Here is an 11,883-nt window from a genome sequence, read left to right on the forward strand (position 1 = left end):
TTTCTTCTGAAAAGTCGCCAATATCAACATTTCCAAGCAAACATAAACAGGGAGAAGGGAGAATCTGTAGACATGCTGAGATAAAATAACACGTTCTTTGCCAGAATTCAGCCAGCCTTCATGATCACAACATATCATGCAAATACTGTATGTCCCCTTTTTTTGTGTGTTTTACACTTCCAGCAGAGGAACAACATTTCTGAGTGCCTGATATTCCGTTTCATTGGCATATAGGATGGTCTATAAGATGGTTTTACACTGCACTAATTAGTCTGAGATGATATGAACATGACGGGGCATTCAAACACATCCGTATGCATTCATCATCAATGTCGTGTACTGACTGCACCATGACAGTGAAGTCTGTAGAGTTGTTTTTATACCGTGTAGGTGTGACAAGTAGGGAATCGAATCCAATTTTATTTGTCAAATGCGGCGACTACAACAGTGAAATGCTTGCTTACAAGGCCTTATCCAACAGTGCAGTTTCAAGAAAATACACACACAAAAATTAAGAGAAGAATAACAAATAATTAAAGAGCAGCAGTAAATAACAATAGCGGGGCTGTATACAGGGGTGCAGGTACAGAGTCAATGTGCGGGGGCACCGGTGTCAAGGTAATTGAGGTAATATGTTCATGTAGGTAGTTATTAAAGTGCCTATGCATAGATAATAACAGAGTAGCAGTGGTGTAAAAGGGGGGGGGGTGCAATGCAAATAGTCTGGGTAGCCATTTGATTAGCTGTTCAGGAGTCTTATGGCTTTGGGGTAGAAGCTGTTTAGAAGCCTCTTGGACCTAGACTTGGTGCTCCGGTACCGATTTGCCGTGTGGTAGCAGAGAGAACAGTCTATGACTAGGGTGGCTGGGGTCTTTGACAATGTTGAAACCACCTTGTATAGAGGTTCTGGATGGCAGGAAGCTTGGCCCGAGTGATGTTCTGGGCCATACGCACTACCCTCTAGTGCCTCGCGGTCGGAGGACGAGCAGTTGCCATACCAGGCAGTGATGTAACCTGTCAGGATGCTCTGGATGGTGCAGCTGTCAAACCTTTTGAGGATTTGAGGACCCATGCTAAATTAGCTACGGAGCTAGTTCATTCTCTTCAGACAGAACTGAAGTCGAGAGGGGATGAAACACTAGCTACCATAACATGTCAGTTACACTACTAGCTCAGCACTGGGAATAAATCATTTTTTTCTGTAAAGTCAAATATCAGTTACCTTGCCAGCTACATCAGTCAAATAAAGAGTAGCCAGTTTCTGCTTTGCTTGCTTTAACAACTCTGAGAAAAAGTGCAACACAGAGACAGCAGCACCGTGCTGGTCAGAAGCTTTGCCTTCACACGGCCTGTCCGCACTCTCTGTGGTGTCCACACAGTGGCTGAAACCGACAAACAGCCTAGTCGACTACTCTGAGGCGTCCGCATGGTCCTAAAGTACACCGATGCAGCTTTTTTGTATCACAGTGCAATTATAAAAATGGGAGAGGGGAGAGGGGAGAGGGGGGGGGGGGGGCAAAAATAAAATGTTAGAATGGAGGGGTCATGTCCACCCCGTCCCCAGTGAAATTTGCTCCCCTGATGGGTCCTCATGAGCACCACTGAAATTAGAAACATGTCTGTGCTCTGACAAGCCACCACTTCCTCCTCCTCTGGCTATAATTTCTGTACCCACATTCTGTTACAGGAACACTGGCGTTATTGTTCGGGGAATACAAGCTAACTAGTAACCTTGGTACTTTGATACACATCAACCTTGATACACATCAACAGTGTAATATCAGGATGCAGTTAATAACAAGGAACACAGTAGAATTACATGATATAAAAAACATTTAGTCACATGCGCCGAATACAACAGGTGTAGGTAGACCTTACTGTGAAATGCTTACTTACGAGCTCCTGCAGTTTCGAAAAATCTGGATAAGAATAAGAGATAAAAGTAACAAGTAATTAAAGAGCAGCAGTATAGAAAATAACAATATATACAGGGGGGTGCTGGTACAGAGTCAATGTGCGGGGGCACCGGTTAGTTGAGGTTGTATGTACCTGTAGGTAGAGTTAATAAAAGTGACAATGCATAGATGACGACAGAGTGGCAGTGGTGCGGAAGGGGGGGGGGGGGGGGGTGGGGTGCAATGCGAGTAGTCTGGGTAGCCATTTGACTAGTCTGGGTAGCCATTTGACTAGATGTTCAGGAGTCTTATGGCTTGGGGGTAGAAGCTGTTTAGAAGCCTCTTGGACCTAGACTTGGCTGGAGTCTATGACCATTTTTAGGGCCTTCCTCTGACACCGCCTGGTATAGAGGTCCTGGATGGCAGGAAGCTTGGCCCCAGTGATGTACTGGGCCGTTCGCACTACTCTCTGTAGTGCCTTGAGGTCGGAGGCCGAGCAGTTGCCATACCAGGCAGTGATGCAACCATGCTCTCAATGGTGCAGCTGTACTACCTTTTGAGGACCCATGCCAAATCTTTTCAGTCTCCTGAGGGGGAATAGGTTTTCGTGCCCGCTTCACGACTATCTTGGTGTGCTTGGACCATTCTAGTTCGTTGGTGATGTGGACACCAAGGAACTTGAAGCTCTCAACTAGAGGTCGGCCGATTTTAATCAGATTTTTTTTTAAAATATTTATTAGAAGAAAAAACAAATTAATTACTGCGATTTCAAGTTTTCTTAACAATCGGAAATCGGTATTTTTGGGCGCCGGTGTGTGTGTGTGTATTAGAATTGTTTTTTTATTATATATATTTTTTTATATAACTTGTTATTTAACTAGGCAGGTCAGTTAAGAACACATTCTTATTTTCAATGACGGCCTAGGAACGGTGGGTTAACTGCCTTGTTCAGGGGCAGAACGACAGATTTTCACCTTGTCAGCTCGGGGGATCCAATCTTGCAACCTTATACTAGTCCAACGCTCTAGCTACCTGATTACATTGCACTCCACGAGGAGACTGCCTGTTACGCGAATGCAGTAGAAGCCAAGGTAAGTTGCTAGCTAGCATTAAACTTATCTTTATAAAAAACCAATCAATCATAATCACTAGTTATAACTACACATGGTTGATGATATTACTAGTTTATCTAGTGTGTCCTGCGTTGCATATAATCAATGCGGTGCGTATCGTTGCTCCAATGTGTACCTAATCGTAAACACCAATGCCTTTCTTAAAATCAATACACAGAAGTATATATTTTTAAACCTGCATATTTAGCTAAAAGAAATCCAGGTTAGCAGGCGATATTAACCAGGTGAAATTGTCACTTTTCTTGCGTTCATTGCACGCAGAGTCAGGGTATGGGCAACGGTTTGGGCAGCCTAGCTCATTGCGAACTAATTTGCCAGAAAGTTTACGTAATTATGACATAACATTGGTTGTGCAATGTAACAAGAATATTTAGACTTAGGGATGCCACCCCTTAGATAAAATACCGAATGGTTCCGTATTTCGCTGAAATAATAAATGTTTTGTTTTTCGAAATGAATATGTTCGAATCCGGAAACTATAATGACCAAAGGCTCGTATTTCTGTGTGTTATTATACTATAATTAAGTCTTTGATTTGATAGAGCAGTCTGACTGAGCGATGGTAGGCAGCAGCAGGCTCGTAAGCATTCATTCAAACAGCATTTTTATTGCTTTTTGCCAGCAGCTGTTCGTTGTGCGTCAAGCATTGCGCTGTTTATGACTTCAAGCCTATCAGCCTAATGGCTGGTGTAACCGATGTGAAATGGCTAGCTAGTTAGCGGTGGCACATATTGCAGTTTTCCTTCTCCAACACTTTGTTTTTGTATTATTTAAACCAAATTGAACATGTTTCATTATTTATTTGAGGCTAAATGGATTTTTATTGATGTATTATTTTAAAATAAGTGTTCATTCAGTATTGTTGTAATTGTCATTATTACAAATGCATTTTTAAAATATCAGCCGATTTAATCGGTATCGGCTTTTTTTGGTCCTCCAATAATCGGTATTGGCGTTGAAAAATCATAATCGTTTACCTCTGCTCTCAACCTGCTCCTCTGCAGCCCCTTCGATGAGAATGTGGGTGTGCTCGGTCCTCTTTTTCCTGTAGTCCACAATAATTTCCTTAGTTTTGGTTACGTTGAGGGATAGGTTGTTGTCCTGGCACCACACGGCCAAGTCTCTGACCTCCTCCCTATAGGCTTTCTCGTTGTTGTCTGTGATCAGACCTACCACTTGTGTCATTGGCAAACTTAATGATGGTGTTAGAGTCGTGCCTGGCCATGCAGTCATGAGTGAACAGGGAGTACAGGAGGGGACTGCGCACGCACCTCTGAGGGGCCCCTGTGTTGAGGATCAGCGTGGCGGATGTGTTGTTACCTACCCTTACCACCTGGGGGCGGCTCGTCAGGAAGTCCAGGATCCAGTTGTAGAGGGAGGTGTTTAGTCCCAGTGTCCTTAGCTTATTGATGAGCTTTGAGGCTCATCAAAACAATGTTTAAGAAGTTCGGCTATTGTATTAGTAGCTAGCTATATTGCCATAAAGGTGTTTGTTTTACATTCTAGCTAGTGCCCTTCACTGACACAGACAATAGTTGCTTTCCTTGGCTCCCTACAAAAAGCTTTAGGGCCAACTGTTATATTGGTTGTTTAATAGCCATTGGGGATACTTGTAAACATTACAGCTAAGTCCTTCCAGCTGTTAGCTAGCTAGCTAACTGCATTATGAGCTAGCTACTTACTACCTAACCTTTAGTCTTCAGATAATTAGGTTATCAGAAAAACAGCTGAATGGTAGCTAGCTAGCTAATTACATGTACTTTTGTGCTTGAAACAACTTTGGAACCAATTGTCCACAGTATCTAATTGTTACCGGTAGCTAGCTACTTGACTAGCTAGTTGGCTTTATTGGTAGGTTTGTCAGCCTCTAGCTTTGCCGGGTAAAAATCCAGTATAATTGCTAAACTAATTCATCTTTGATCATTCAATTTCGTTGCAGAAGTGGGAGGATGGAGAGTGGATGGTCCGTAACCTTGTCGTAGCTACCGTTCACTGTGCTGTGCTCCTTAGCGATTGGCAAAGCCACCCTTGACCCTGGCTGTTTGGTTTGTTCACAAATCGCAGATTGTGTCCTGTGCCATAGACTGAAGGTGGAGATTAATCTATATTTATATGCGCCATACGTCAGTGTTAGGTGGGTGGAACTAAACAAGTATTTCCTCACTAGAACAGGATTTAGGTCGAAATAGTGGAGGTAACTTCCTCTGGACGGGGCATTTAACTTACTCGGTCACTGCTTGGCGGTATCATTCTCAAGGAAAGAGGAACTGGAAATCAATGAAGATCCAAGTCTCAATGTTGCTGAATTCTTTGGGAGGGATGAGGTAAGCAGAAATGCTTTTAGGGCATTATCATGAAGCAGCCTCTCAAGGTTAGGTAAAATATCTACTTAAGGAAGCAGATTTCCATGGTTGGAAGGAGAGTGCAGAGTGATATTGGATGGAGCAAAAACATTTTGCAACCCTGCATCTCATGTTACAGTTAGTTGTTGAACTTTGGATCCAGAAAATAATTGATTTATCATTTGTTTCATAGCTTGCTTTGAACAATACCTCAAGTGTGGTTGAAAACCAGAGTTTCAGTATGTGTGGGGTCCGGACTTTGTTTCGGTCTATGAATCCAGATGGTCCCTGTGGAGCTTATAAGGTTTTGTGTTTATCTGAGTCATATATTTTACGCTAGACTGGCTCATGACTCATATTTGTACAGTAGAATGGTTAATGGGAAACTCTTGGCACCAAATTACAACAAGGCAGCATTTAGGAAGGGTGGTTAGGATAACTCCATCTATATCGATGATATTTTTGGAGGTTTGTCTGACATCAGTTGGCTACAATTGCTGCAAAGAATTGCTGGCTACTGGCTAAATCAGTCAGCTGGAGCACATGCGGTGGATGTTGTGACAAATGCTTGTAGACTGTCTTAGGAGAATCTTAGAGGGCTTGTGTTGTGTGACTCTCAGCTGGTGGTGGGCAGGGAGCTAAGATTTAAGTCGGAGAACCCAGGTGGCGATCTCGTTAGCGTCAGCGCTTGTGATGAGTAATTCTGTTCCGCTAACGAGACAGTGTTTTTAGCTTTCATGTTTGTTTTCTTCTCTTTTTTTGAGGGAGATGGGGGTTAATCGCCAGGATCAAAATGACTATTTGACGAGCTCTTATGAGAGATGGCTTTCTTCTCTCCTGATAGAACGGGTTTGTAGGAAATGTCTAGAAGTGGGATGTGGATTCAATCATGTTCACGTAATTAGCCAAGGGGCAATGCTTCCTATTGTCCAATCTCAGAGGTCAAGTTAAGGTCAGCGGCAGCCCTGTTTTCAGAATTTCACTCACTGACATGTTTTTATCTTATTTTCCACTTTCTAAAATGGAACCCCCCCCCCCCTAAATTGTAAGGATTCAACAAGTTGACCACTAGTCTATGGTCGTGCTCAATAAGCGTGTGTACTCAACTGTTATCTAAATCTCAATTCCTCTTCCTTTATGATATATTCTCTGTATGTAACAGGTCTTCAGATATCCCTACGCCCTACCTTGTCTCCTTCAATTTGTGTGTAGGTGGCCTTCCCTGTGTCAGCACGAGGCAACCACTGATAAATGTGACTAAGCACATTGTCAGCTCTCACCCACTCTGTGAAATTCAATACCAACAAGAAACAGCACTTCTCAGGGATTCAAAAATATATAATTCTGATTTAGGCCTAACTATTCTCTCTCATGGCTAGCATGGTAGCAAGGGGAATACCGTGTATGTTTATCTGTGGCAACTGAATGGAGCCACTGTGCCTTTTCACCAAAGTAGATTCAGACTGAGGCAAAGGGAGGGGGATAGGATCTGTTGAATTCAGTGATATTGGGAACAAGGACAGAGTGGCGCCGGCTGGACCTTCTTGGTGAAGCACAAAACTAATTTCCCAAATCCCCCGGAGACCATTCAATCGTTGGTTGGTACAGTGGTGCACTGTCTCAGCTGGAGTCAGAGAGAGTATGTGTGTACTGTAAGTGCATTAGTGAGTGTGTGTGCATCTTACATTAAAGGCTTCTTAGTAGTGTGAGACCTCATCAGCCTGACCTACCTCCATAATAGAGTGGCTCCACCTATCTGGTCTGTTTGGATGCCTCCTGAACTCCTCTCTCGCCCCTCTTACGCCACACTGGGATTCAGCCTATTTATAGTATCGTACTGAATAATGAATCACCTGCAGTCAGGAGGCTGTTCCCCTCCTCCTTGCGCACACACACACACACAGATGCAAATCACACACCTGCTACCCAAAGTCACGCACATATACACTTTAAAACACACCTGCTACCTACAAACACACACACACACACACAGATAGTAGGCACACACTGACACACCTGTGTCCACAAGGACTTGTGGCAAGATAAACGCTATCAATGCCAAAGATGAGAAGGAAAAAAAACTCTCTCCTCGAGAGAACGTTAGGTAACAAACGTTTCCCAGAGCTGACGACGTGCCTCAAACAACACGATCTCATTCAATATTAGCCGTGGGAACGATTCAGACATGTCAGTAAGGCAAGGCAACACGAATGCTACAGAATGTGTGGCTTTCATTGTGTCCTTGGTCAGACACTAACTGGACTTCCTCCCTCTCCTTCCCTCCAGGCGCTGGATGTGGACCGCAGCGTGCTGTACAAGATGAAGAAGTCCGTCAAGGCCATCTACACCTCGGGTCTGGGTGAGTCCGAAAGGTTAACACTCATTTGCAGTCACAACACCATAGCGCTCCCATCTGATGAAAGGTCAGAGTTCAGAGCCACCTGTGACGGTCATCACGGGAACTCGATAAGCTAGTCCATGTACCTGGTCGCCGCGGTGAGGTGTGTGTGTGTGGGCCAGGGTATGACGGTTTAGGGTCGGTGTGTTTTTCGGTCAAATGAGGGGAGAGGATGACCTCCGTTTGAAGATTTATGGCCCTGCCTTAACTCCATATGTTCTCCAAACGCACGGTATGGAGAAGAGAACAGCAACGGTGACTCCCTCTGTCAATGCTTACTACAGTAGGGTTTAAACTGAGGAATCCATATCTACTGGAAGACGGCCACGGGGAGACTGGCTTAATTAGTGTGTGCTTGTTTTGTGTGGGTTGCAAGTGTGTGTGTGCACGGAGCTCATCAGCATGCTCACTCTGGCTGGCTGTGACATTGTGGGTTGTTTCCAGCGCCTTGTCTTTGGGCTGTGTGACAGGGTCCTGCTGAGAGCGTATGGAACGATTTTCTCTCTCTTTGCTGAGCTGTGCCTTTTTTTGGGAACACTGCTACCTCTGTTCAAGGGGGGACAGCTGTCTACCCCAGACCTTGGAGGAACAGGTGTACCAGGGAACACCCTTTGTGTGAGTACTTGTGAGTGTACAGGGGCAAAGGGGGGACAGTGTTGCACTCTTCCCCACTATACTATGTTCTAATGGAGTTCCAAGCACTCATTTCATCTCCTTCCTCTCTTCCCGGTATCCTGAAACAGTGCCTTTGTGTCACTAAACAACATTGCAGATGTGTGTATGTGTGTATACAGTATGTATGTGTGGATGCCTCTGGTGGGCATTTTGACTCTTTTACCAGTTGGTTACTAGGCAACATGCATAATTTGCTGTGGTATCACCGTCAATGGAAGGATTTTCATAACGGGTCGAATTCATGTTGTTGGCTGAATCCTTTCCAAAATAAGGGGCTTAAATTCTTTAAAACCACATTAAGCGTTTTAAGCACTTTCAATAAGAGGCTTTATGGACCTCTTAACACTGACAATCTTAATTGTTACTTCGACAACAGAACATTCAGTACAGAAAACACACTATAGATTTGTCTTGTTTCTGACATTCGTTTTGTTGACAAAGGCAAGTTAGAGATATACAATTTGAGTGTAAATTTGATGGCTTTGCTAGCGTGTAAACGTAGCTGGGAAGTTGGAGATTTGATGGCTTTGCTTGCGTGTCAATGCAGCTAGCAGCTCGTTATTGTGATTTAGATTACTATTCCCCGAAGGTGCCAGTAGAAGCCATTGCCCCTTCGAGAAACCTAGTAACTACATAGACGTTCAGTACAGTAATAGTCAGTGCATAACAGGAAGGTTTCGATAACATAATTTTTTTGTTGTTGCTTATTGTCACATACAAGATGCAGAGAAATGTTTTTACAGTGTCGGCCATAGTAGTACGGCACCCCTGGAGTAAATTAGGGTTAAGTTCCTTGATCAAGGGTACATCGACAGATTTTTCACCTTGTCGGCTCAGGTATTTGAATCCCCAACCTTTCGGTCACTGGCCTAGTGCTCTAACTGATAGGCTACCTGATTTGAGTGGCGTTGGAGGCCCGCTGTAAATCTGAGTCCTGGTGACGTGAGAGATGAGTCTCTCCTGAAGGCTTTTAAGTCTGTGATCCTCACAGATAAACCTCTACTACTGGTTAACCTCAGGCCTCAGAAAACGAAATCGTCAAGACCTCAGCACCCAGGTTTATTACATCCCTGTCAGCTCTGCTCAGCTGTCAGACGTTTGACAGCCATGTCGGAGACCTGTAGGTAATGTTAGGGCTACAGGGGTGTGTCGTATTCAGTAACTCTGGACTTATTGTCAGTACAACCTTTTCCAGTAGTCTTGTTAATTTCATGAGACAGACGTGTCAAGAATGCCGTAGAAACATCGAATTAGTTGTACTGCTCTGGTCATTGACGTTAAGGACCGTTGTGAATTAAGAGATGTTCTGAAGTCATCTCTCACATTTTAGATTTGAAACGGTCCTTGACATCCCACTATCGTGTTCTTTCACGTTGTGGATCACCCCTTGTCGTCATTCATCTGGACGGGCCCTTTCTGAATGTACCCTCAGTCAGAAGAGGAACAGAGGTTGATTGATTACATAAGAGGAGAACTTGGTGACCTTCCGGTCTTCCCGAGAATGAGTGCTGGGAATTAAGACTCTTTTGATTTAGCGGAGCTGTGGGAGTCAATTTTCTGGCCCTTCTGTGTAGCAAAGACCTTGTAAGTTCCAATATGAATAGTGAAAGAATGTGTTGCCGGGCTTGTTAGCATTAGTGCTAAAGTTGGCTCCAATGCTAGCTATAATATTTAGCGCTTGTTTCAGGCTCTGCATAGAACAGAAGGTGCCCTTAGGCATAGAACCTAACCCAGTCCCTCCAGGATTCCATGCTCCAATTTTTTAGCAAAATCAACAATTCCCGGCATATTATGCAAGGGCTTGTAAATTTGACCAATCACTGCATTAAAAACAGTCAAATCATTGCAATATTTTAGCCTAAAAATGGACCCACTACTGCAGTACAAAAAGAGGGCTCGCAATTTCAACCAATCACTGCACGTTTTACCTCAAGATACGGTTCAATCAAGCCACACTTGTCAGCGTATTTTCATCACAAATTGGACAAAATTATTGCAAAAGTCAGAATTGCTGCAGCAAAATCAAATATCTTTGTTGCAAATATCACAACAAATCCTGGAGGGATTGCTAACCTTGACCATTAAGAAGAATGTAAATGTAAGACATTTCAACAGCTCGTCATTGTCAGTGAGATTCTGTGTTAGTATTTTCCAGTCAGGAGGTCTATGCAACTATTGAGTCTGTGCTGCTTGGTATTCTAATGTGGGCCAGAGGCACTGAACTGAACCTAAGACATCTCACCCAGGTTCCCTTCCCTACCCACAATCTTAGTCAGTCGCCTGGGCTTCACTCTCCTTTGGTGAAATATTCATCCATGACAGTTGGTGCGAATTGGGAGAAATCTCTCTCTGCTCTGTCGCTCTTTAAATCTGTGTTGCTGCCTGCCCTCCGTTGCTTTGGCATGCTGCTTTCTGATAGAACTATTCTTGTCCATTCGACAACATAGCTGGCTTCTCATAACCACGACCTTCACATGCCCAGGTTTGGAATGTTATTCCATACACAAAGTTCATGTCTCGAAGACTCTTGCTCCAGACTCATGCCATTTTGACGTTGTGTTAACTTTTGTCCTCACCAGGCCCTTCAGCAATACTGACAAGCTGTTTTATCTCAGGCCTCCCTCTGCCTCTCTATCACTTCCTCCCTCCTTTCTCACACTCAGGTAAAAATGCTAGCTTTTGAGAAGATGGAGAGCTATGTTGTCAAATGGACAGGTTTTTTGTCTTCTTCTTCTTTCTCAGAAAGCAGCATCCCAGAGATTGTGACCTGTTAGTTGATTTGAGGAGCCTCTCTTGCTGGTCTTGAACAGTCAATCAGGCAGGCAGTCGGTCAGTAGCAGTCGAGCAGAGAAGATGATGCGTGCCTCCTTCACCATGGACACAGCCATCCTCCTGGAGGACAGAGACCCAGTGGAGAGCCCGGTCAGACTGACAGAACTGGAGCGGAACGTCCCCTTGCCCCGCCTCATGGCTTCCCTGGTGCCGTCTATCAGTCTGCCCATCACTGGGCCTGCAGATCTGTAACCCTATCGCCACTATTGGCCCGCAGGCTAAAATAAGAAAGAAATACTTTATTCAAACCCCCAGAGTTTTTCATCTGGCTGGTTTATATTCAGACACAGCTGTTGGTCTAACTGATGGTGCTCTGCTGTATGCACTGTTGTGCCACTGGGATAGATCTGTTTTTCTGGCCAAACTTTGTCACGATGAGCCCATGGCTCCACAGGCAGGCATCACACCCATGATAATGAGTACACCGCTACTTAGTACTCGCTTGCATACACGGGTTGTAAACGGTGAGGAATATAACATGCATGATACATACTGGAAGCACACAGCCACATACTGTGGATACGGACACAAATGAACTCATGTTGTCATTCCCCTTGCAGTCTTGCTTTTTTCCCCCATCACAAGCCACACACACACTTTATCACCAG

General features: G+C 44.2%; 1 protein-coding gene across 9 annotated transcripts in view; it reads left to right on the forward strand.

The window, feature by feature from the left end:
- LOC139384226 (ArfGAP with SH3 domain, ankyrin repeat and PH domain 2a) overlaps positions 1–11,883 on the forward strand; it is a 90,254-nt gene that overhangs the window by 22,098 nt on the left and 56,273 nt on the right. For all 9 annotated transcript variants that reach the window (XR_011628820.1, XM_071128957.1, XM_071128959.1 and 6 more), the window contains exon 2: positions 7,657–7,729. Coding sequence is in view for 8 of the 9 variants with exons in the window: in XM_071128957.1 (XP_070985058.1) it covers positions 7,657–7,729 (73 nt within the window). In the remaining variant the exon portion in view is untranslated. The remainder of the gene's footprint in view (positions 1–7,656; positions 7,730–11,883) is intronic.

Source organism: Oncorhynchus clarkii, chromosome 25, assembly GCF_045791955.1.
Source record: "Oncorhynchus clarkii lewisi isolate Uvic-CL-2024 chromosome 25, UVic_Ocla_1.0, whole genome shotgun sequence".
Taxonomy (NCBI): domain Eukaryota; kingdom Metazoa; phylum Chordata; class Actinopteri; order Salmoniformes; family Salmonidae; genus Oncorhynchus; species Oncorhynchus clarkii.